This window comes from Solea senegalensis, linkage group LG9 (genome assembly GCF_019176455.1).
Source record: "Solea senegalensis isolate Sse05_10M linkage group LG9, IFAPA_SoseM_1, whole genome shotgun sequence".
Lineage (NCBI taxonomy): Eukaryota > Metazoa > Chordata > Actinopteri > Pleuronectiformes > Soleidae > Solea > Solea senegalensis.
The window spans coordinates 15,754,436-15,781,803 of record NC_058029.1 but is presented as its reverse complement, the minus strand read 5'-3'; the positions used below and the strand labels follow the sequence as shown (position 1 = coordinate 15,781,803).

The 27,368-nt window shown below is 40.6% G+C and overlaps 1 protein-coding gene across 5 annotated transcripts in view; it reads left to right on the top strand.

Annotated features, from left to right (window-relative positions):
• ptprub (protein tyrosine phosphatase receptor type Ub) overlaps nt 1-27,368 on the top strand; it is a 153,196-nt gene that overhangs the window by 82,478 nt on the left and 43,350 nt on the right. For all 5 annotated transcript variants that reach the window (XM_044033417.1, XM_044033420.1, XM_044033419.1 and 2 more), the window contains exons 4-12: nt 5,095-5,176; nt 8,149-8,264; nt 10,574-10,748; nt 14,075-14,368; nt 19,890-20,207; nt 21,992-22,101; nt 24,185-24,386; nt 26,277-26,379; nt 26,462-26,735. In XM_044033417.1, coding sequence (XP_043889352.1) covers nt 5,095-5,176; nt 8,149-8,264; nt 10,574-10,748; nt 14,075-14,368; nt 19,890-20,207; nt 21,992-22,101; nt 24,185-24,386; nt 26,277-26,379; nt 26,462-26,735 — 1,674 coding nt within the window. The remainder of the gene's footprint in view (nt 1-5,094; nt 5,177-8,148; nt 8,265-10,573; nt 10,749-14,074; nt 14,369-19,889; nt 20,208-21,991; nt 22,102-24,184; nt 24,387-26,276; nt 26,380-26,461; nt 26,736-27,368) is intronic.

Here is a 27,368-nt window from a genome sequence, read left to right as displayed (position 1 = left end):
GAATTCAGGTTATAGTAGAGCTTCCAGGTCTATGCAGATGTCAGTGCAGCTCATTGCACTGCACAGACACAGTTGTGAGATGATACTGAACATTTGCTGGTGCAATGAAATACCTGGTTGTACTGTTTATGTCTTGAAAATATTACCATAGCATGTAATTACAAAATGAATAGATAAATATACTGCAGACCAAAACCACCTTAGTTCATCTGTCTGGTGATATAAAAACTACTAGGAATTATCCAATGGCTTGCTCCATATAATTTTCAGTAATATATTATTCATGCAGGACTCTCAGTACCTCTGTAAGTTCAGTTGTTCTTTCACCGGGTAACCGTCTATATTAATGTCAGGGGGTGAAGAGCATTATATAAACACCATACCCTCCTATCACAGCTGTGAAATTGGAATTTGGAGTTCAGTGGATTTAAGGTGGAAATCTTCAGAGAGCAAAATCACCTTGAGATGTCTCGACCGAAGTTGTCATCTTCCTCTGGTGTACATTGCCATATTTCTCTTATTGGTTGAAGTGTTTGCAATACCTGTAGAACCTTGTTATTAAATATTTAAGATGTTATCCAACTCTCCAAGACTGCCAACAAGAGCCAGAGACATGTCCCCCCCCCTTTAGCATCTCACACTCGCATGTCTCCTCTTTCTAAATGTCAGACTCTTCTTGGAACTGGCTTTTTTCCTTCTGTCTTTGATTACCTTTTCCACACATGTTGATATCAAATAGTATATATCTCCTCTTTTGCTTACCAGTTGCAGTTGTTAGTGCTTTAAATGTTTATTTGGGATTTTCTTTATCGCCCCAAAACAGTTGTGATCTTAAAATGGCTCTGCCCCAGTAACTCAGAACTGTAAGAAATAAGGGATAGGATCCACAGTTCCTGTTCAGTGCAAACATTTATCTGTGAATCTTGTGAGGCGCCAGCAGTCTGTGACATTCTGGCCAGATATGTGTGTGCTGGTTTTAAAACTGCATGCAGCCTCAGACCCATAGGCTACTGAGAGCTGTCCCTCAGCCATGGCTCAGATGTATCACACTGTTGGAAAAAAATAATGAATCTCACACAAACAGTTGGGCACCGTGACTGGGTCCAGCCTCTTCTACTTACCAGTTTTTGCACTGTCATGTTCTTCACTGAGAGCATGCAGATTGAACATATTATCAACAGGTTTACTGTCAGCTGTGAGCAGTTTCTATAATCTCCTTTGAAACCACTCAGAGATATTTTTATTCTGTTTTTGAGATAAAACAGACCAAAGTCATGCATGATTAATAAAGACCCAGAAGCCAGTTTACGATATCTTTGCATGAAGACTGGAAACAGGTGGACATTTTTAGCCTTGCTCTGTTTGAAAGAAAAAAAAATATCTTCCAGGACTCGGATTACTCACTAATATGCATATTTTTTTGTTTAATATTTACAAAATCCAGAGTTTGGTGTGTTGACGTGACAAAGCTAAATAAGTGACCTTCATGCAGTATTGCTGTCTTCATGCTTTGTGATTTTCTTTGTATAAACAAGATAAAATATTCCAGTTAGTAGCTTTGTAGGTGCTTTTACATTTATTTATTTTTAATCTTAAACTCTAGACTTAGAGCCAAGGTGTTTCCCTCTGCTATTGTCTTTAGCTGGGCTAAACAGGTCTGAACTTCTGACACACAACATGAGATTCACATTGAGAATTGAAATTCCCTTCTGCATATGACCTTTTTGTCTATGAATATATAGAGGGGTTATTTATCTATGACTGCATAATGATGAGTAAAAGCCCTCTGTGTCTAATGGTGTCTCCTGACAAGAGTGTAAAAGGAGGGAGTTGGTTTATAGACCCAGATAAATTGTCTCCTGATTTGTATACATTACAGCTGCTTGTAAAATCAGCGGTAATGTAATATTTTTCTCCTAAAATGCATTTTATGTTAGATGTAAAATATTGCGTATTACACTCTTTGCCCCCTTGGAGCATGGGCAATGCATTTTTATAATTTGAAAGTAAAGTAACCTCATTAGAATGAAATACAGGCATATGGAAGGCTTCATTGGAAAAGTGGCTTTCAATAAAAATCTGGGAAGGTTGTTTATTGAAACAAATGCTCTAAATGTCTCCTCCTTAATAATCTTCTATCCTAATGGCTAAAAAGACTGAGGATTAACCAGCAATCAATCTCGTATTGAGGGATTTCGTTCAGCGGAGAGTAATAACACCTTCAGTTAGACTTACAAGACTGTTTTTCTTCCTTGTACACCACTATGTCTAATCAGTGCTTTCTATTTAATTTTAATGTCAGTCTAATGGCATGACAATGTGTGCTTACAAAGATAGTCAGGTCAGCATACCAAAGCATAATGTTCTTTAATCAGTGCTATAAATATGGTATGCTGAGCAGGTACACAAAACGAGGAGAGAAGAGAATGGATGGTAATGAAGACAATAAAAAACTGGAACATGAACGATAAAAGATTAGACTGCACGGGCTTTTAAGAAAATAAACCAGCTCAGGGTAAAAAGGGAACTAATAAAAGTGCAAATGATCATTTCTATTTATTTTAAAAGCTGTAGCATTGTCTATGCACCTCGGGTTGCAACAAGGTCTGGAAACAAACAGGCAAATTGACTTTGGCAGACAATTAGCCTCAGTTTTCCTCCCAGACCTGAAGCCATAGACCGAGCAGAGTCACTATCTGACTCTGAAACCCAGCAGCCAGGACCTTTTTACCACACCTCTCTAGCTTGAATGCCATGTCTCTCTGCATCTCATTCCATCCCAAGTTCTTTCTAAATGTTTTTTTTATTTTTTTATATGACCCCAATCTCCTGAAATCCCCATCACAATGCTGTCTGTGGCGGTTCCTTTGGAGCTCATGCATGGCCAGAGATACTGTCACACCAATGGTTGTTGTAATAACAGGTCTTCCTCTCAGAGTACAGGGAGGTGAACTCTCTGTGTCCCACTGAGTGAATCAGCAATGTATCAAAACAAAAGTTTGACACTGGGTTTGGACAAATTGTGATTTTTTTTTTCTTACTCATTCATTGATATTTATTCATCATTAATCAAGATGCACATACACTGCTTCTCTATCCTGAGAAACAGTGACATATTTGAAAAATAACATTTTTTGTCATATGCTTAAAGTGAGATTATGATGAATATCCTGGTTTGGGGGTTCAGGAGCATGCCTTATTGATTTACCTGTGATCAACTTGAGTACATTTTAAGACATTTTGATGACAAGTAATCAGATAAAATTAGCATTGAATCCATGTCAGTGAAATAAGTTGTCTGTGAAGCAGTAATTCATGCAGATACCTAATTTAACAAACTGACCTAAGTTCCTCAGTCATTAGAACTTATATCTCTGGGGCAATTATAGTTTAAATGTGATGTGAAATCAGGTCAGTCACTTTGTGTTTATGCTGAATAGGAGAGACACAATGCTAATTCTATCCTCACCTGCCCCCCCCTTTCTTATCACCATCACATCTATCTTTCTCTCCCTCCCTCCCTCCCTCCCTCCCTGCCTCTCTTTCTCTCAGTCTCCTCATGCCGACCTGTATCTCATTCCTTCCCAAGGTTGAACTTTGATTGATGCAGCCATTTCATTTCCATCCATGTCCGTGAAGAAAGTAAACACAGGGTAATTAATATGCAGATGTTACCAGCCTGTGCTGGTACGCTCATGCATTCAAAACAAACTATGGGTTGACAAAACTGCTTGAATAAAGGCAGTTTTCTTTAAGCAGTTCAAAAGTTGCATTTGCCTGACATTGGATGAAATAAATAAATGTTAGCTGCAGCCAGCTAGTTAGTTAATTCACTTAAGTGAAACAAAGCAGAAGGCATGATGATGGATGGCCACTTTTTAACTTAGCATGATTGCACGGGAGCGTTTGGTTTGATACCTGTGGATGTAATAACTTAGCTTATTTGGGATCGCCTCAGTCTCTCTCAAATTGCCTGCTGGTCACATTGTAGCTAACAGCTCAGAGAATTACTGGCTACAACATACTTTAATCTGTCTTGACGTAATTCAGCTATGTGACTGATGCAGTTCGACTTTGTAGAAGTGGAAAAAAAAGAAGAAGAAAAATCAAGGAAGCAAGACAAATCTTTGCACAAGGTTTATTTTTTCTGTCCTTTCCCAAAGCTTTCAACAAAAACATCACCACCACTTGAAAGACTCCATTCTGCGCGGACAATGATGAGCTGTGGTTTAAATTCTCCGATGAGCTTAAAGTAAACTTTCTCCAAAGATAAGATGGCACATTTACATTGAAAGAGAAAAGCATTTCTTGTGTCTGCAGAGAAAAAACTCTGTTTTCACAGTGGACAAACGTTTCAAATAGCCATTCTCAGTAAACACAGAAAGGTCATGACTACAGAAGGTACAGTACAAAAAAACCCTTTATGACTTGGAGAAGAACAAGCTTCTACACATGCATGTCTGCGTGGACACCTGCGTCATGGTGGCAGCAAATACCGAGATCCAGTGATGGGAACCATGCTGTAATCATTTGGTGAGAGGATTATGAGAAACAATAACTTAAAGCCAGTCTTCAATCAAACGTGTAGATGGAAGACTGTCCTTGGTGCAAGGAAAACAAACATCACCCCCGTGTCTCATAACTCTCCCAGTATAACTGAGGATGGTGATTTGATATTGATTAGTTGTCCACCACTCATCCAGCTTATTGTTCTCCGTAGGATGGTATGAAGCTTTGTCCTCCCTTGAGTCTTGTGGCCCTGTACAAGGTGTATTATCTGTTGGTATGGCTCCTCACAGCCTGAATGTAGACTCATGACGCAGACACCACAGTGAGTGCTCCCTGATGAAGCCCTTGTATATTCTGACCCTGCAGATACAGGCAAAGTGCCTCCTACCTTGTATGCTTCTGTGTTTCTCCAGTTTGTCTACCTTCCTGTGCTGCGTCAACGTATGAGCGCGGATGTGGCGATACCCTTGTTTGTAATCCAGTTAATCCAAATAGCCCTGAGTATTCTATTTGAAAATTGCTCTCTCAACTACAGTTATGAATCCAACCCGTTCATCGTGTTTTACATCTACTTCACTTTTGCAGGTTCTGATTGAGGCAACTGTTTCCAGGGAGCGGCGAGGATTCATTGCCATAGATGACATCATGGTGCTCAACTATCCCTGCTGTAAGTGCCACTTTTGACAATGGATTACAATTACAGATAATTACAGATGGTACTAAAGGCAAAATAAAAAAAACAAAAAAAAAAAGGGTTTAGTGGTTTTGGGGGAAAATGTATTTCAAAGCAGCATGAAACATTAATAGGACGAGGAGAGGAGTAACGGCAGATTGACCTTTTATATTAGTGCTGCAGGTTGTCCTGAGGCATCTTGCGATGACAGAAGTGCATATTAAAATGATGTGACACCCAAATGCCAACACTCCTTTCCCCCCTGAGATCACACCTGGCCCTCTGCCTCTGGCCTTTTTTCGACAGCCAAATTGATTTCTTAATCAGTAAAATTTAGAATTCTCTATCTCTCTCCGACGACTTCTACTCTGTCGTGTCTTTCTGGTCGGGCTGAAAGTGTGCCGTAACGGATGCATTTCTTTTCTCCCCATATCTAGTACTGCATTTCAAAGCCTTAGGAAAGAAACTGCCTTCTCTTCAGGGTGTTTTTTTTCTTGAACCAATGGCACCCTGTGGAGTGCTTTTTGTGTCAGTAGAGGAGAACTGAGGGTGTGTTGTCAGCCCCGGAGGACGCTGTGTAAAACGTATTCACCAAGACACCTGAGCTTAATACCCAGACAAAGTGCAGCAGTGTCACTTACACAATCCCTGTGTAGCCCAGTGTTGAGCACAAGGACTCTTGTGAGTTCCTGTGACACGTAACATCCATGGTCCACACCACTTTCAAGGGACTTGCAGTATATAACTGGCATATGATTGAAGGACATTTTTCTCCCGTGCAGTTCTCCTTGTTAATATTTATACATTCCCTATTGTCATCACTGAAGTGCTTGGTCTTTTCACAGATGTCATGCAGGTGAAGACACCACTAGTGATTTGTGCTCTGAATGTGACATTGCTTTGTACCTGTTATGTGCACATACTCCCCTATCAGCCACCCTATTTCTCCAAGAGACAGCAGATGGTGTCTTCTGAGTGCTCCCACTGTGGCCATTAAACAATTAGGACTCTCATCAAGACCTGAGCAATGCCTTATGATGTGGCACATGGCCATCCTGCATTACTTGCCAGCAAAGAGTGTGAGGAGAAAGGAGTGAAAAACAGTTGGAAAAGGATTGCATCATTAAAACATGTATGCTGATAAAAAAACCCACAAAAAAACAGAATTTACTTTTTGTAAATAGTAGTCAAAGTCCAATGTGTAAAAATGTGTGACATCTAATGGTGGGACTACAGAGTGCAACAAATCTAAGGCCTTCACATAGCAGAAGATATGTATACTGTACTTTTTATAACTCTTGCAACTGTCCCCACTCTTTGTCGGTTTATACCATAGGCTGTACATGAAGGAATCACCAAGTATTCTGGTTTCCTACGTGATTTTAGTCAGGAAATAAGAATATAGTGAATAGCCACCTGGGGGCGACTCTTTTGCGAATGGTCTCAATTTTTAGTTTCAGGTGTTCTTCAGTAGAACATGATGTCAATTTTGTAAATTTGGTTCCGATTCAGAGGAAAAGAGATATGAGTGGACACTTGTGTGATTGACAGCTGGTAATCACCGCTTGGTTTAAATGCATTAGGTTTATGTGCGCAGGGCCATTCCTCATTATTTATAGGTAATATGTTCAATTTCTATAAATAACTCTAAAATGTTGTTGTGCTGGACTGTTGAAACATACTTGACCTTTTAGTGATTCTTGTTCTTGGTCTTTTTTGGTCAAATGTACAGTGCAATGAAATATTCTTCATGCGAAAGATTCCCAGGGATAAAATCAGACAAATGTAGCTTTATAACATGAGCTCTTTACAACTCCAAGGCCTGCTTTTTCATTTACACTCATTTCGGTCTTTGTTTATGTTTGGCTCACAGACATGAATTATGAATTAACTATAGGAGGGCGAGTCACTCAAAGGAAACATGGCCACCTGTGGGGTACGGATGCAGGCGCTCCTTCCTTACTCCTCACTGCGCACTAACTAAATCAACAAATTGTCATCTGCCTCCTCTGCTCGATGATGGAAGCAGTGTTGTGCAAAAACAGGGGGAGAGTGAGAGCCAAACATTTGCTTCTCCCCAGTGCTTCAGTTCACTGTTGCTCTGCCATCTCTTCCTGTCAATCATTTGGAGTGACATGTTGACTTGTCCTACCCCATTTCTCAGAGATGGCAGACAGTGCTGCCGGCATTTACCCAGTGATTTGGCTCTGCAGGGGTCTGGTTCTCTCTGCTCTATTGTTAATCATGGAGTTGGATGAGAGGGCTACTCCCACACAGTGACTCATTGGCAGCTTCACACAGTTTTCTGGGACATTATTAGTCAAAATATGAAGAACTGACACTTATCCACAAGTGGCAAAGTATTTTGCTAACGGACACCAAGCGAACCCCTCAAAACATTCATTTTCATGCTGATATCTGTAATATTATTTTTGTTAAATATTTGTTTTATGTTATGGTCAATATAATGACTGGTGTGCAATGGAGAATAAAACAAAATAGCCATGTAGGAGCAAGAGCAAAACTCACATTTAAAAACTAAAATAAATAAATAAATAAAGAAAATGTTTTTCCTTTGAATTGTTTTCTCTTTTTCCCCCCACTTGCATCTTCATTTGGAAGTTAATTTTACAGACATCAGTGTGCATCAGTGCTTATCTTGACTTGTTATTCATTAACATAATATGAAGTACATTGTGCTAAATATAAATTGTAACAATATAAACAATTCCCTCATTTTTGATATGCAGAATTTCTATTATGTCACAATGTCATTGAAATTAAAGTTAATTATGAACATCAACAACAGTTGTTCTCTCAGGCAGAAATGCCTGAAATTCTGTTTATGATTGATTAAAAACATGTCCCGTGGAGAGTCTTGGCACATCCGCGAATGACTGAAAGGTAGAGGAGATTTTTGAGTTCACTGTGTGTGTGTGTGTGTTTGTGTCTGTCTGTCTCTTCAGATAAAGCACCGCACTTCTCCAGGCTAGGAGAAGAGGAGGTCAATGCTGGGCAAAACGCCACTTTTCAGTGTGTTGCTGCTGGAAGGGCATCAGAGGCTGAGAAGTTCCTGCTGGAGGTCAGTGGTTTAATGTTAGCTAAAGGAACCTGTGCGTATAAAATGTGTGGGAGTTTGTTTTTGGTATTTTTCACATTTGACTGAACGCTGGACACAGAGTAGATAATGTAAATAGAATGAAATCACCCAGTCTGAAAGAGACACAAAATGAAAAGAGACAGTCTAGTCATTTTGTCGTTGTTTTATGTCCCTTTGTCATGGTGTCTTTTTAGTTTACTTTGTGATAGCGAAAGGCTAACACGAGACACAGACTTCAATCACAATGTGTAACTCAACTGTCTACACACAGTTTAGACACTTGACGATTTTTCAAGTGGCGGCTATTGAAACATGACAATATGACTGACTCATTGAGTTTGTATTAAATGGAGACTGTGGTAAGAATACTGTGAAAGCCATTAACACCTTGAGTTCTTCTTAATTCACAGGCTTTGAAAAGTTACACACACAGAGTTATTTTGTTTTTGCCCACCACCACATGTTTTTATTCAAATTTTTGTGCTGTGTGTTGGATATCTGCAGTGTCTTTTCATCAAGACGAGCTTGCTCCCTGAAGATCAGGTGGGCCGTGTGGTTCTTACCTCTGGTGGAAAGAACTCTGTGGGCTCCAAAACCATCTTTTTCATTTAGCCCTGATTAAAGAACCACAAATTACTGTGCTGTAGGATGTTTTTTTCATCTCACAGTGCAATTACTGTGCAGCCATGCACACATTCATTGTGTTTGCCAACATCTTACCACCCACTACACCCAGTGTTAATCACAGTTGACCTGAGGAAAACCTACTCTTTTGTTTTGAACTGTGAGATGTATGATTTATGTAACTGAAGCATCCTCACTCCCACCTCTCTGAACACTTCATCACACCACTCATTTGGTCACAGCACAAGGATACAAGGATGAAGAGAAATCCTTTGGGTAATTAGCTGGCATAACCATACAGGAGTCTGCTGTAATGAGATCTTGAGGCCACTTTGCCTCCCCTTTACTTTTCACTGTCCTCTTCACCTCTTTCTGTCTCTCCTCTCTCTGCTTCAAACTCATCTCTGAGCCCTGTTTTCTCCATGATTTGAAATCGCTGTTGTTTTGTGTTGTGCCCTTTGTGCTCAATGTGTCTGCAGCACCAGCTGCAGCACAGTCTCGTCTGCACATACATGTCAGATTAACAGATTTTTTGTTGTTGGTTTTAGAGAGGGCCAGATTGTTTATGTAGCATGAAGTGATCTTCTGTTTATTCGATTTTTTTCCCCTGCTTTCTCTCTGTAATCCACATACTCGGTAGTGTTCGTGAAAACCAGTTAAAAAATCCAAGCGAGTTACAGTAGTGTATGATTGAGGTGCAGTTTCTCTTCCTGCAGTCACAAGACTGGCTCAACCCTAATCAGTGGGTATGTGTTTATGTGTTTGTGTATGAAGGCTCAGCCTGAGGTTTGTGTGGTCTGTGGGTTTTTGATGGGCCCATATCAGAAGTACAACAGACACTAGTTTGGCTGAGCATAACCCAAAGGTCTCCTTGTTTTCCCAGCATGCTCGTGTGCTTTAGTTTCAGTTAAACCTGGCACATAAAAAAGAACGAGTGTTATGATTCATGTCCACAGCGTCACACAAAAAAAGCACGTCATGAAAACAAGAGAGAAATATCATATTCACTGTGTTTTGTTGAGGCTACGCAGACTTCAAGGATGCTCATGGTTTTAATGGTGTGGAACAATGTGAGAAATATTTTTCCCCCTGCACTCACGGTGCATCATGCAACATTCATTTGAATCTTCTTCTCTATCACCTATATTGATCTTTCCCTCTGTTTGTCCATCACAATCTCTTGTTTTTTCAGGTTTTTGCCTGTGTCTCCTTATTTCTTCAGGGAAAACTGACAGAATTACATTTATTTTTGGAACTGGTTAAATGGATAAAAAGAGGATTGACGGATAGATAAAACCTCATTTAATAATCCTGAGCAACTGAATAGAAAAAATTCACATTCACATTAAATTCAATGTCCTAAGAAGAATACTGTGTGTGTGCTCATGAAAAGTGTAGGATACAGGGCTGTGGGAGTATTGTTTATACAAGGGAATTACAGTCTTTCCATTTCCATTAATTCTTCTGTCCACTCAGATCTGTGAACATCATGGATGTGTGTTGAAAACGGAGTAGCATTTCATTAGTTATAATGCATCTGTATGTATGTATGTATGTGCACACAGTAAGCTATTACACATGCTACATAAATGTACACTCATGCATATTTGAGAGGGACATAGTGACCCATGCTCTTTTCTCTCAACCTGCTCTTTCCTGCCTTCCAGAGACACAATGGGGACATTTTAACAACAGCATCTGTAAAGCACCTGAGTCACCGGCGATTCGTAGTGTCCTTCCAGCTAGACAACATCCAGCGAACGGATCAAGACCTTTACCGCTGTGTCACTCAATCCCCCAGGGGCTCTGGGGTCTCAAACTTTGCTGAACTTGTTGTCAAAGGTAAACAATCTTGCTTGCTCGTCTTGTTCTCTTTTTGGTCTTTCTCGTCCTCTTGTTTCCTCCAGTATCAGCATCACTTTCTGTGCTGTTATGGGTGTATATAATATTGTGCTTTTCTAAATTGCTGCCTATGATTTAGGGGTGGGAATCACAGCGTCATGATACGATATGATGATACGATACAACAAATCTGTTATAATCAATACAAACTATTGCAAGATCTTTCATATTGCGACACTTCACAATATCATTCTGACTGAAGACAACAAAACTCACTTAATTTAGCTTTCTTTGCCCTTATTCCGCTGTAAACTCCGCATTTTAGCTTTAGAGCACCTTAATTTGTTAGTTATGATATCCATATTTGCCCTGGTGTTCCGATTATCGTATTGCATGAGGAAGGACGATATACCACCAAATCGATATTTTGACCCACTACCCCTACTGTGATTCAACTATTAATTCAAATTAAACTGACTAAAACATATAGTAAAACACACTAATGTGAACATATTTCAGATCACCCATTGAACATCATTGGCACATTTTTCCTAAGTTGAAAAATTGCATGGCGCCCTATGCACATGAAGGGTCTTTAGATGGAAGGTGGAAGCATTGTAACTTACATGAGTTGTTTTCTGAGCTGCCGTTGTAAAAGAGTTTGTTGCGCTCAGTTCCTCAGCTCCCTGTCAAAAGACTGTTCACTTGACTTGGACTCCTGCAGCTCCTGTCATATCATGTACCACGGATAGTGACCTCACTCCCATTACTCACTCCAACCCCACAGCCTGACATCACTTTGACAGCATAGTAATGACATGGTTGTGGGGTGGTTTGCTGGCATAACACACTGCAAGCAAAGGGAAGATGAGCAGTGCAAATAAGGACGTGTAAGATTGTCATTCTTCTTGTCCTCTACGGCATGGACTCATATTGTGATTCAGACTGATTTGCTACAGACAAATCCTATTCACCAGCAGCTGCCATTAAAGCAAGAGTTGGTGAAAACACTGACCGAAAGCCATGAGAACAAATTTAATGTGGTCACACTCCCACCAAAATGGGTTTCCTTACTTTATTCTATCATCAGGTTAAGATGTTATTTCTGCAAGCCCATTCTGCTTCATGAGTAGTATGTTCAGGTCATGTTCCAGGGTCCGATAATCTATATGCCGATCTTGGTCATGTTGCTCTTAACAGCTGTGCCAGTAGCGTGTGAATGGGTATGAAAGACCTGCTGGCTCCAGTGTCATTAACCCCCTTCTGACTACAAAACCAGCAGACTTTATATTTATTCACCATTTTGCACTTTATTTCTCATACATCTGATTCTGATTCTGAAGATGAGTGAAAGGAAATGCAGCGGTATGAACGTGTGAGTGAATGGTTGTGAATGGGTGAATGGAACTTTGAGTTGTCACCATGATGAGAAAAGCATAATATAAAAACACACCATTTACCGATTTACCATGTTCAAGTCCGGTGCCTCAGAATAACATTTCACAGGAACTGAGAACCTCTTAATAAGACTTAAATAAAGCAAAGAAGAACATAATCATCCCATTAATGTGTTGGATCCACTTATTTCAGGACCTTAGATGACATGCAGGGATCATGATGGAGGTCTTTATTTGCCCCATGAGAACAGAAATATGTCCAGATAATGAACAAAGCATTTTCCTCTCTCCTAAATGTGCTGTAAACTGTATATCTGGCTTTTAGTGTGGCCTCGTAGTAGTTGTTGTTGTTGTTGTTTTTATCATGTGTGCACTTAGTTGGTGCAGCTTTGTCTGCTAAAGTGTAAATTTCATTTCATTTCCAGTGGGACTGAGAGGTGTTAGGTAGTAACAGAATAGCTCTGTCCACAGAGATACTTGGATGAAAAGATTACTAATAATATACACAGAAAAAAACTAAAAGCGACTAAATTTGTATTTATTTGTGAAAATAAACTGTAAGAAGAAATGAATGAGCCATTTTAAATTTGGACCTAGTTGCTGCTTGCCTGTGGCCAAAATCTGCACTTCTATTCTGGAGAAAGTCACTGAAAGAACAAAGGTGAGCTGCTGCAGGCTAAGTCAAGGCAAAGCACAGCAGTGCAGCGGAGAAAGCGGTGTTGTAGAGTTGAAAGTCTTCAGACGGGAGGGCTCGAAGAGACAGGAATGAAGGATTAGTCACAGTTAAAGATCTAACGCTGATCTTTTCTCATGCTTTGTCCTCATTTCTTTTTGCACTGTCTTCCCTCACTCACACTGCCTGTCCGTGTAATTGTCCAGTGGCTTGGATCTGCCTGTGTGTGACATTTGACCGGTGACTGTGGTATTAATCTCTGGTTTGGCAGTTTTTACAGACAGCGATGCAGAGCCTTCTCTTTCATGCTGGTGGCCAGCTGGGAGGGCAGAAGAAGATATAGAGCACTTTGTCATTTAGATACAGAGATCGCACTCATCCAGTGGGCTGCGAGAACAGCTGTTTTCTCACTTGCTACGTTGCTAAAGTTCACGCAGGGCTCTTTTTTAATAGGTATGACTAATCTGCTGTTTGAACACAGTTTGACCTGCTCACTTCCCACAGTCCCTGCAATCTTTTTTAGCTTACATTATTTTAGGAGGTGCAATACCAGCAGTGTGATATGACTGGTGTATGTGTGGAATCATCACAATGTCTTATGTGAAGACTTTAAATATTTTACTTAGTTTCTGTAATCACTTCACTCATCCTGGATCACCTGAATAGAGTAACAAAATGACTCACTATCACACATTAATGTTTATGTTTTCTTGAGCCTTCTTCTTTGAATTTTCTCCTATGCCTCACATTACGAGGGCATGACAAGTCTTTCTTTTGGTTCCCGCTTCACATTTCTTATTTTTCCCCCACTATTATTTTTTCCTCTCATTTATTAGTCGTTTTCTTTCAAGTGTACTGTGTGCATATTCACGTTTCTTCTCCTTCCTCTCATGTGCAAATAAGTAAAATAAAAAAAAAGCAAATGTTTTTGCTCCAAAGGGAGGAAAATAGTTTCCTCACAGAGACAACAAAGTACTTTCTTCTGAATGGTAAGAAATTAATTAGCACACTAGTGATGAGTGAAATGAATATCAGGGCTTCACAGTTCATAAACATAATATGAATAATATAACAAAATATATTGAATCATTGTTCATATCACATAATAATATCACTGTAGAAATTGGTTTTGAATATTGCCCAGCACTAAATAGAACTCTACCTGTCTAGACTGTGCTCGAGGTATTGGGCTGCTGGAAAAATATGTGTTTGGACAGGAAAATGAAAAATAAACTGCCTCTCATTTCCTTTGACAGTTCCTCCATCCCCCATTGCACCACCCCAGCTGCTGCGTGCCGGCTCCACTTACCTGATCATCCAGCTCAACACCAACTCTATCCTGGGAGATGGCCCCATCATCAGGAAGGAGATTGAGTACCGCGCCAGCCAGTCTCCATGGTCAGAGGTGCATGGGGTTAACATGGTCACCTACAAGCTGTGGCACCTGGATCCAGACACAGAGTACCACATCAGTGTGCTGTTGACTCGGCCAGGAGAGGGAGGAACTGGACCTCCGGGACCACCTCTTGTGAGCAGGACCAAGTGTGCAGGTGAGCTCCAGCATCAAAAGGCTATATAACAGAACAAAGATTAGTAGTTTAATACATTATAAATATTCTCCAATCTTTTCACCTTAAGACAACTCAAAGTTGTCTACTTGAGATCCCGCGTGACTCATGATAGTCTAAGTGAGCGTGAGAATGAGTCCCTTTTCTCTACTTTGACTGGCTTATCTTTTAGGATTTATGGAGGCCAGAAGAGGTGGAAGTATCAAATGTTTCCCAAGGAAAGACATCCTTTATTTTTTGCAACAGAAATACAGTACTGTGTTAAAGTATTAGGGCACCACCAGCTTTGGTTTTTCTTTTATAATGTCTTGACATTTAAAAGATGTGACTGCAATATGGTCTTATTTATTCATAAATTATCAATCATTTTTACCCATTAAACATGTGTATGAATAATAGACCTTTTTTCCCCAGCAGATATTTGTCGACGTGATGAAATAGTTGGACAAAAACAGGTTTTACCGTTAACTTTAATCAGGGTTCCACTCCAGTGTTAAGAGAGCCATTGTTCAAATGGAAGAGTAAGTGCTATTGTTCAAATGGAAGAGTAAGTCACACGAAATACTCAACCCCAGATTCATCTTGACATTGTCGCTGTGTCTTTTAATGCCTGGCTTTAAACATGAAAGCACTGTATAGCTACAAAGATACACTGACCACCTGCAGCTGCATTTCAAGCTGAAAGCACATCACCCACTGCTCAGCTTTCATCTATATCTTATTCGCTGTCGGTTGAATTGCTGAGTATTGTCTGAGTTATCACTTGCATCTTTTCCACACCACAAATATGTACACGTATCTGTTGTGATTCTGAAAGGACCTTTAATGCGAAATGTAGTGCTAAGAGAATATAAAGGGCACTGTGGTCTTTGCTGCGACCTTTACCAGGATGTTGTACTCTGATTTAAACCAGATTTAAACTGATTCAAATCTTTACATTTTACTCAGTCATTTTATAATGACTGCTAAGATCCTGACTGCTAACTGCAGAGTCTGGCAGTACGGGGCCACATCTGTCAGGATAATCTGCTGAATCTCAATCAGAAGAGGAACTGATAGACAAGTTCTGACTCTTGCTGCATATCCTTATCTAATTAAAAAAGACTTATTCAGTAATACTGGCCTTTTTTGAACTTTGAAGCTGAGTAGAGTGCGAGAGAGTCTTTTTGCTTCAAGCTTGGTAATACTTGTTTGACGGTTATTTAAAAGATAACATCTGGTTGACTAGAGTACGTAGCCTAAAGCAGCAGAAGACAGAGTCTTTATCTTGGTAGTACAGTACATTAAATAGACTAGAATTTGTCGGTGACAGCGGTGCAGACGTATTATTCACAAATTTACCCTGTAAAGACTTTTACTGAAAGTGTAAACAAATAATGATGTGAACACCATTCTGAATTAATCTACATTAAAGGTTTTATACGAAGTAGCTACATGATAAACTTGTTATCATCCTCGTGTATATTCCACTAATCGTCATTAAAACACTAATTATTGTTTTAATTTGTTTGGAGAATGTAAACTAAAATTGGCCATAACAATTCTCAGGGTGTTAATGCCTTTCAGTTGCTTGTGCTATGCAAACAATCTTTAGAAACCAGAAGATATTTAGTTTAACTGAAGATAATGAAAAGTTTTTGTTTTGTGTTAGTTTTCAGATTCAAAATGTATTTTCCCCCAGTCATTTTAGTTTTTTGGAAATGAATTAAACATTGTGTTGTGCCTGCTCACACCTGTGCTCTTCCTTTCATCATTAATAAAGACCCAGAACACACAGAAACAAAATAATAATAATAGTAATACAGCACATTTACATCTATAGAGCCCAAAGGGTATTGCGTTAATGCAGAAACACATATTACTGCTTCGCATCAGCAATCTGTGTGTCATGGTCATGGGCACACAAAATGGAGAGCTTTGTGTTACCCAAAGGCAGTCAGTGGATTTGTGTCTTCCATGGTCATCACTCTTTTCTATGCCCAACGGTCTTTTCCTACCACACACCATCCCTCACATTTCTCCCCACCCTGCTCCAGTAGAGCCTCACTTCCCCCCTCCCCTCCAATGACATATTAAAGCTACACTCCTCTCCCAACAGCCAAAGACACCCCTCATTCATCAGGCACCCAATGCCCTCTCTCTCCCGTCCCTGCATACCCCTCCCTCCCCAACGCACAACACACAGAAAATTCACAATAAAAAAAAAGAAAAGGGGGGAAAAAAGCTGACAGCGAGAGATGAGAGTAGTGGAGGCTGTGGTGTGGCACTGTTTGTGTGTGTGTGTGTGTGGACAGGGTAGTTTCTCAAAGTGAGAGACTGAAAAGGTAAAAATGAGGCAAGAGGTGAGGCGAGAGATGACTCACAACGTAGGGAAATTGCTTTCGCAATTGCTGGTATTGGTGTTTTTGAGAGTCACCGAGCTCAGCCTTTAACGACACATTTACATTTCAACCACTGTTACATTAGCTTGTTCAGCCATGTGGGTTCATCCATTTAATATTGCGCCGTTTGCTGAGCTGTGAAACAGGGCATTTAGATACAGTGCTAGTTCAATACACAGCAAACATAGGTGAAAATAACGGTTTTTCCTAGGTAGCTGATGATGAATTTATTTATTTATTTAATAGTGCATTTGACAGAATCCTGCGTGGTTCGATCAGTGGATTTCTTACGAGTGCGTAAGAGGGCGTATTCTATACGGTGTATTTACTATACGCCGCCGTTGTATAGCCGTAGCAAAGTGCAAACCTCCTCCACCTGGTGCATCTGACCTCTATGAAGCTGCTGGAGACTCAGTTCACCACCTTGTCCTCAAAGCTCCTCTGACCCAACTTCCAAACCATCTGGTCTACACCGCCTCTGCTGACCCCACATACCTCCACTGAGTCCTCATGGCTGCTCCCTTTGCTGTTGGCCTTATTAGGGTTTTAGAACGGGGCGATACATGGTGGGTTGTTGTGGGGATTTCACCAAGGTAATGTTGTTTATCTACTACACAGAAGGCTTATTAGGAAGGCATGTGAATTTGGTCTCCCAAAGTCTGTGTCTAAGCTCACTCTTCCATGGTCATACTGAATATCCCCCTCCTCCTTCCCGAACATGTTGGCTATTTGGGCTTTACTGTACACATTCACATCTTTCCAGAGCTGAGCTGCCCTCATGCGGGTGCTGTTAAACTAATGGCCGTGAATGTGAACATGGCTCTGATGGCCATCCAGGTGTGCTTGATGAGCCATTGCTGTGATTATCAGCACGGTGCATTAGCACAGCTTGAAGCCCCTCAAGTAAATCACAGAGGAAAGGCGAGCATTTGTACAGCAGGTGGTCCCCAAACTACGTTAATGGGCTTCCACCTGCTGCTGGGTCACTGAACCTTCTGGCAGGCCACTGCCCGTGATACTCTAGGTCTGTGAGAGGGTGCCAACAGTGGAGCCTGACTAAAATTAGGTCCAGTAAAGTGCTTTGTCTTTCTTGGCATGTCGTTCATCATATCTTCTGTTTGGAGCCAGAATTCCCTATATGTGCTTATTTGGGTTGTTTGGATTTATGTGTGCTTGTGGGTCGTTTCTTCTTCTTGCATGTCTGTATGAATTTGTTTTTCTCCACTGACACAGTCAGTCCAGATCGCCCCCACAGATGTATGCAATACAAAGGCAGCTTTGCTCAGTCTTACCGCTGTCCCATGACACAGTTTAGGGGAGATAATAAACCCGAGGCTGTCACATCCACTCTGATTTCCAGTCTCTGAGGATCAACATGGTGCTCTGGGCTTTTGGCCATTTTAGGGCGGCTGCAGTTTTCACGCCATGGGGTGCCAGAGAAAGGGTGCCCATGGCATGGAGACAAATAAGACGAGGCAAGAGGAAGGGACTGGCACAAATGTCCACTTTGAGTGAACCCACAATGAGCACAGTGTGCTCAGCACTTAAAGACCTCTCTTTATTTAGCTCTCAGACTGTGCAGACTATCAGTTGCACCATTAAGACAATCCCCAGTCACACTGAACAATGGAACGCTAATATTTCTTGCTGGGTGCAGTCTACTGCTTTGCGATTACTGAGCCCACCCATTTATCTGCCGTCACATTACTCTGGATGAGGTTCAGATTAATGCACCGGTCATATTTTCATCTTGTATGAAATGCCAGACAGCAAATGAAAAGAGAAGGCTGCTGACTGTATAGGCCTCCAGCATAGACTGGAAGTGCCATTAAATTTTACTCTAAAATAATTGCTCTACTGCAGGCACTAATAAGCACACAAGAATTTAGGCATAGGGCTGTAACGTCTGATAATTTTAAAATATTAAAAAAATAAGTTTGTTTGAAATTGTATAGACTGAAGAATGCAGCAGTAAAGACATAAAGATAGTGAGTAATATAGCGACACGGCGGAATAATCATATTTTATACAGAAAACAAGTGTATATCTCTGTTTGTGTGTCCTTTCACAAAGCACCTTGCACATCAATTTCCTTAGATAATTCTTGTTTTAGTGCATTAGCCCCTGCTTGGTGATGCATTATCAATCTAATGTAAGTTCCCTTCACTAATCTGTGCTGCTGTGAGAACCCCAGTGTGTGTGCAAGTCAGTGAAAGACTGAAGACCTTGGCCAATAACCTCAAACTCCGCTGATCTCTCTCTGTAGCTGTCGTTCCCTGCCTCCCCGGCCCATTACTCAACACGGCCTATTAAGAGAATAAATCCATACAATACATTATGTAGCATATTACTTGACAAAAAGGCATTGATTGTGTTAATAATGCCACCAATAAATGCCTCCATTGATACGGAGGATGTCCTTGGCTTAACTCAGCTGCTTTTCAGTTTCGTCCATCCTCCTGAACACTAGCGGGTTTGTGCCTCTGTGTATAGAGGCTCTCTGTCTTTTCAGCTAGCAGTTACATTTGAGGAGGATATCAAAGACAGAGCTGTTGTCTTTTTAGTCCCAGTCAGAGAAAGTCAGGGTTAACCTAGCAATGACCAGAATTAAGATAGTGCCTTATAAAAAAACAAAAAATGCGACAGGCCATCGAGACATTTTTGCTTGTGGATTAAACCTCAGGTCAAGGAAGTACAACTACTGGATAGCCTATTTGCTTGTTGACATAGAGGCAGGGACTAATGGGAGTGCAATGGCAAACTGTAGCCTTTTCGATTAATTAGTGCAATTGGCATGAGCTCCAGCTCTGCCATGGGGATGTGGGAGTGTTTTTCTGGCAGCAAACAGTTGTGATGGGGAAGTATGGCGGCAGGTAGGAGGGGAACAAGTGCAAAACTGCCAGGGAAGTCCTGGGACATTAGTTACACTGCAATTTTCTCAGTATTTTGTATAAAATTGGTTATTTCTCAAGCAAACAAAGTTACCTGTGTTTTCATTTTCTAAAATCCGTTATTTTGCTATCTTGAGAATTTTTTCTTGATGACATTACCTGTTATTGTTTTATTTCTCCATGCTTTATTGCTCCATTTTCTCTTTTCTCTTTTTCTTCCTTCCTTCCTAGAGCCCATGCGTGCACTGCGGGGCCTCACAGCCACAGATATCCAGTCTAGGCAGTTGTCGCTGCAGTGGGAGAATTTGGCGTTCAACCTGACTCGCTGCCATACCTACTCAGTGTCCCTGTGCTACCGTTACACCACGGCGGGAGGTGGCGGGGGCCACAACACCACTGTGCGTGAGTGTCTGGCAGTGGAACACAATGCATCTCGCTTCACGCTGCGTGATCTGCCACCCTACCATGGCATCTATGTCCGCCTGTCACTGGCCAATCCAGAGGGGAAGAAGGAGGGCAGAGAAGTTACTTTCCAGACCGAGGAGGACAGTAAGTTCCAGAGAAGGTCACCAAAAACATTGAAACATTTTTTTACTTTCAATCTTGGTACAAAATAAATAGGTTTTGGACTTTGGATGAGTAAAAGTTTTTGGCACAATTTCAATTTTGCCCATGTATTCACCACTTAGTTACTTTACTTTTGAGATTAGATTTGAATATAAAACCATATGATAAGCTCACAATACAGCACGTGAAATTCGATTAAAATATACCCCTTAAAACTTTTGACTTGGTCCCAAGTGGCAAGCAGTGGTGACGTCATCCATAATCATCTTAACACCTGTTTGGACCCCTCACGACTTGTGATTTGACTGGCGCCACATTGACTTTTTGCAACCAGAAATTCACAGTGGTCACCTGCACCCAGGCTCCTATTGTATGAAACTAGTTTTCAATCACACTGGTGACCATATTATTCATCTGAAACTCAACCACACTGGTGTCCACTCATATGTGCCATGCTGTTTTATCTACTATTTTATCCAGAAGTTGGCAAATTTTTCCACTTATCCTTTTATATATAAAGATTATTTACCCTGGCGTTTTTTTTTTTTTATGTTTTCACATCTGTTTTTCAGATGTGAAACTATTGGCATGTCTGCTTGAGTGATGTCTCCTCTTTACTTTCCAGATTTCCAGATAGCTTATTAAAATAATTGTCCCAATAATGTAAAAATACTGCAAAAAGAAAGAAAGGAAAGTGAATTTGTCCTTTTTTCTGCTGACCTTTAGTCTGACATTATTGTGTTATAGTTATTTTTAACCATATATATATATGTAACCAGGTTTTGGTTTGTATTTGTATTTGCTTATTATTTTAACAGGTTTAACACGTAGTTGAGCTCCTTTTTGTTTTCTGCTATCACATTATTACAGAGAGAACGGCCGTCTGACTGAGGCCGCATCAGCGTCACAAAAGATCCATTTCATTTTCAGATGAAAATAACACAAAAGAGACAACATTATGTGTGAGACTCTGGCAACTCAGAGATAGGATTTTGTGCTTATTACTTATCTTCTATTATTCTTTTGTGCCATAGCACATTGGCTGCATGGCATCGAAGAGAGAAATCAAATCTACCATGAAGAAATCCAAACAAATGTGATCCCCCCCATATACATATATATATATATATATATATATACATACATGTATATATATATACATACACACACACACTCTATATAAAAACACAATACACGTCAATTATGAAGTTTGCCAACAGCCTTGAGGAACAGCGACTGTGTCCTGCAGACTGACTGCATTCAAAAATACCAGTCAACTCTGACTAGCTGTTTGACTCTTGCTTTAGCCTCAGGCCTGAATCTCCCACAACTGTTTCCCTCTGACCAGCGGTCACTCAGACCACAGGGACTGGAGTTGCTTCTGAAAGGCCCACAGAAAACAGTTAACACACAATATTAAGACACTCCTTGTCCTCTCGGTGTCGTTCGGAAACGAGTTTGCGAGCAAGTGTCTGACATAATCATCATTATATTTCAACTCTTGCATTAAGGAATGCTATAAAATAATAATCTCTAACTTGTATTTTCTGCCTCTTGTATGCTGTGGGTACATAGTTGATGCAGTTCATGAATTAACTGTGTCCTTATCTGATGTCCTCAGCCTGCTGCTGTCTGGCTGTGTCTCATGTGGAGTATTGTTCCGAGCCACTGTGACATTCACTTCTCTGATATTGACAAGAAAAGCTCTCTATGGGATTACCGCCTGAATTTCGCCATTAAATATTTGTTCTGATAATTCCTCATAGTTCCTGGAGGCATAGCACCAGAGTCGCTCACCTTCACTCCGCTGGATGATATGATCTTCTTGAAATGGGAGGAGCCTGTTGAGCCCAACGGCCTTATTACCCAGTACGAGGTGAGCCCAGAGCGACACTCTTTCTGTGCACATTCTCAGTGTTGAACAGAAACAGATGGGTAAAAATGCTTGGTGCTTGCATTTCAGTCAACATGAACAAGGTGTTGATGTTCGCATAATTTAGTCCACTCTGAAATGTTTGGAGGTAAAAACACAATCTCATCACAAGATCCAGTTACTTGCTGTTCCACAACTATTTAGACAAATACAGCAGTAGCCTCTTATTATTTCTAGCTCTTAGGAATAAAACATTTTAGACAAGGGTTAGATTAATGCTGTTGTTCATATTTTAACATGTTGTTTTTCATTTTTAATTTCACAAAAGAAAGTGCTTTAGGCTTTAAGTCTAATTAATGTGAATGCAACACTGTCTGGGATAATGGATTTAGCTAGTGTTGCTGGACAAGTAAACAAAATTAGTGGTTTAAACTTTTCTTTTTTGCTGTGTTGTTTTTCCTCAAGCTCTTTGTATTCAAGTATCTCCCCCATGGTCATTACTTTAAATCAGGAGAAATCCAAAGCTTGACAGGTCTGCCCAAGTTACTGTTGTTGATTGGACAGCTGGGGGGAAGGGAATGGGCAAAGGCTTTGTTCACATTTCTACTTTTAAGATATCAAAATAACAAAAGCACTTTGCGTGAAACAGAACAAAATAAGTTGGGAAATAAGTTATATTTTATGACATTAAGCTTCAGAGCACCTATAGTGGACCTTAATAGTTGGGCCTATTATTGGTGCAATAACAACATTTTCCTTGAACTTAAATATGCCTGCTCTTTTGTTAATGTTATGTCCATTATACATTTTTTTCCCTTCTATTTGGTGGGCATTTATTTCAAGTGCCACTGTAATTGCCAAAGTAAATTATGTACATGATCACCACCACTTTGCTTTATATTCTCCTTCACTGCTCTCGATGACCTTGTGCATATGTCTTTGTACCTTGTTGGTTTGGTCCCTTTTCAATAGATGTCTACGTCATTATTTGTCACATGTATGTGTTCTGTTTTAGCCCCTCTGTTTAGTGGATAATGCTTTTATATTTACTTGCTGTTTTGTCCAGGCTATTTTCAAATAAGATTTAACTTATAAAGTGGAGGCTGCACAGGATTTCTTATTGTGTTGATCCTCCTTGACTGAGTGTAAAAGGTTTATGCAGGGCTGTAGAAATCTTTGTTATTCCTCTCAAATTAAATCATTGACCTCTCTGCCTGAGCCCATCAACCACCATGCTGTCCTGCGTGGCCTCCTCACTGCTCTGTGCACTTTAGGGGCCTCTTTAATATCTGCCTTGGCAGGAAACGCTGAGGTTTGAGTGTGTTTTGTCAGCGGAGGCTCATCATTTTATCTAAACACCAAGGCAACGCATGAGTGTGAATTTGATAATCGACACAGTTTTTTGTTTGCCTTGGTTGGCATGATCATTGTGTACACATGCATGTGTTGGGGAGTGCATGATTATGACAAGCTTCAGTGTACTGTATATCCTAATATTCACACCATTGTCTGATCGCAGCAAGGTCATCAACTTTAGCTCACCACGGCATGGTATTTTAATAGAAATTCTCATGAATGTACCAAGCATGCGAGGCAAATCACTTATTGAAGGAAAAAGAAATACTTCACTTTCTAAGGACACCCATTCAACCAACCCTAGCTTTTCAAAGTATGCATTTAAACAATTTCTGACTCTGTGTTGTCTTCGCTATGTTACATGTAATTACATGTCATTTTACATTATGTTACGTATGTGGCCTTTATCGTGCATCAATTAGTCAGAATATCATTTATCACTCCTACTACTTATTGAAAAATCCAGTAACAATGCCATACAAGTACTGTTCATCGAAAACTATAAATCCACACAGGCAATTTGCACATTGACGAGGCAAATTAATTTCTGAGCATAGTGAAACATAAAAATTTAACATTCAGGTTATTACTTATGACCGTCGTCTGTGCATCAGGATAATGACATCTGGTGATCAGTAAAAAAATAAATTTCCTTATCAAAGTAGAAAATGACTGGTTTCTGCAATTCTTACCCTATTCTCACCCTCTCTCTTCTTTCTCCTTACAACAGATCAGTTACCAAAGTATTGAGTCATCTGACCCAGGTATAAATGTGCCAGGACCTCGCAGAACAGTGTCAAAGCTGAAGAATGAGACTTACCACATGTTCTCCAACCTCCACCCTGGAACTACTTACCTTATCTCCGTCCGTGCTCGAACGGCCAAGGGCTTTGGCCAGACAGCCCTCACTGAAATCACCACTAACATCTCAGGTATAATCGCTAACTAAAGTGTGAGTAAGGAGGGTGAGTGAAAAGCTGCTGTAAAATCATCAAAACACAACTGGAAAACAGACTGCCTGTCTGTGTAGGGGCTGCTCTCTTTGCCATCACTGATGCAGCATGCAGGTACAACACTGCGTGCTATAATTAGGATCTGGTTTTTCTCTCTCTTGACCTTAGTATCTTTCCTCAGAGGCAAAACTACTGCTCCCAGAGTAGAAGCTCTATTTTCCATTGCTTCTCCAAAATAGTGACACACTGTCATCTCTCAGTTCTCAGGACATAAATTAAGTCATAGGAAGCAGAGAAACACTACAGTGGGGACACTGCTGTGTGTTGTGTATAAAGAAAGATGCAATACATTCTTGGGACAAGAATGTCACTTCAGAGAGTCTCAGAGCTTATTACTAGTGATAGAAATCCAGCCTTTGTGTTTCTATTTTCCTTTTAATGATGCATTTGTGCTTGTTAAGGGATGGGATTACACCCTCTGAGGAACACACAGTGCAGCCACTCCCACTCCGTCTCACTCTCATATTTACTCGCTCTCTCCTTCTGCCCAATCTCTCCACAGAGAGGCCCGTTTTGTTTAATTACAGGTTTAGTGCACAATCACTGCTGACTTGCTGTGTGTCAGACAGTACGCTGGCACAAAGCCAGACCGCAGAAAGAGTCCAGAAGTCTTTGCAGATCATCCTCACACTCCTCCACTGGCCCTCGGTGCAGAACATTCACTTACACTGAGCGTCTCTCAAATCTTTACTGACAGCTAGCAAACACTGAATACCTTGAGCTACTACTGTCAGCATCTTCCAGCAGTACTCACCACAGCAGCTACACACACACACACACACAAATTAAAATGCATATAGATGCGTGCAGTGCTGTGGCTGATACCCAATCATCCTTCAAATATACTCTATGTGGCAGCAGGCATCAAACCCACTTTTAGCTCTACAAACTGCAACAGGCCTTTAATGTCAACATTCAGGTTTCCTTAATGCCTCCATGTAATTGATGTCAGCACTTTTCTGCTGCGGTTTTAGCAAACCACTTTTTTAATGATAATTATCGATTCCCCAAGAATAGTTTGTTTTCCTTCCCCTCACTAATTGACGGGTGATATAAAAGAGAAATGTGCTCTTACATCTGGGGAGGAGCACAACTTGGCCTAAGCTAAATCCTTCCAAATGAGAAACACATTCAATTTAAACTCTCTGCTACCATTTTAATTGGACTACTAGAATGGAAATTCAAACTGTGCAGCAACTATGAGTATTTCAGTGGAGTGTATATTATAAATGTTGGCTATTTATGCTAAGAAAGGGATGGTTCCTTACTAAAATTAAATATCAGTCGGTTTCTGGACACATTTATTTGGAAAGGACTTTAACTTACTTTGAAATGAAGTAAGATGATCAAAAGTAGCACAGTGTAAGGTAGGGTTGCCAACTTCCTGATAAGAAAATGAGAATATTTTTGAATCTTCTTTTTTTTCACTTGAACAGTATCCTCCCGTCAGCATTTTACCTTTACATCTCCACGTGTCTCACAGTGAGTCGGGCGACCACTTTAAAAGTGCCCATTTTCTGTTGGATAGCAATGAATGACAGACAGATGGAGAGGGCCTGACTCCAGGAGGAGGATTTTATTTTCCCTCACACAATCTTCATTAGTGGACTAATTTTTCTGTCATGGTTTTGCAGTGACTTGATCATCCAAAATAAGGAACAAAGTGTGTTCCTTATCTCTTCAATACGGAACACATCTTTTATCTTTCTAATACGGAACAAATCCTTGCTTTACGTAATGCTTGGCAACCCTAGTGTAAGGCCGTGAGAGTATCTGTGTGTCTGAAATATTTTTTGACACATTCCTCAGCTCCCACATTTGACTATGGAGACATGCCGTCCCCCTTGAGTGAGACGGAGAGTACTATTACTGTCCTGCTCCGGCCGGCTCAAGGCAGAGGGGCACCTGTCAGGTGAGGACATTATCTCAACTTTGCATATCAGATATTTTCTTCACACTTGCTTATTAAAGGCACATACAATCCCTGTGTTCAGCACATACCAGGTGGTGGTTGAAGAAGAAACTGTGAAGAAAGTGAAGAGGGAGCTCGGACTTCAGGACTGTTTTCCCTTACCCATGTCTCACGGTGAAGCCCAGGCCCGAGGCACACCACACTACTACACCGCAGAGCTGCCGCCCAGCAGTCTGCCAGAGGCCAGTCCCTTCACTGTGGGCGACAATCACACTTACAATGGCTACTGGAACAGTCCTCTGGATCCACGCAAGAGTTACCTTGTCTACTTTCAAGCTATGAGCAACTTCAGAGGGGTAAGTTCAAAAAGTTACTGTAGGTCAGCATTGCCTGGGCTCTCAACTCATTTTAACATTCATGTTCACTTATGGCAGGGGTGTCAAACTCATTTTTGTTCAGGGGCCACATACAGCACAATTTGATCTCAAGGGGGCCGGACCAGTAAAAATAGCAAAATAATAGAATAATAACCTATGAACAACAAGAACTCCTTTGTTTTTTCTCCTTTGTTTTACATTTAATGAAGACAAAACATGACATTTCTTGAGAAATATGAGTGCAATTTCAACAATATCATGCCTAAATTTAGTATTTACACAGCACACTGGATCTATAAAGGCACAAACATTTAGTCACAGGTATCTGGAGCATTTGACATTACGTTTAGATCAGTGTGAAATTTTAACAAATTCATCCTTAGGCCGGATTGGACCCTCTGGCGGGCCGGTTCTGGCGGGCCGGTTCTGGCCCCCGGGGCCGTATGTTTGACACCCCTGACTTATGGTCATCATTGTACCCATTCTATGACAAAGTAAGTATTGGAACATTAAAACCCAGGTATGATTTGATTGACCTTTTTTTGAAGTCAGGCCTGAATTTTTTTCAAACAGAAAAGAAACTTGCGAGCTAACGTTTAAACTATTTGTCGT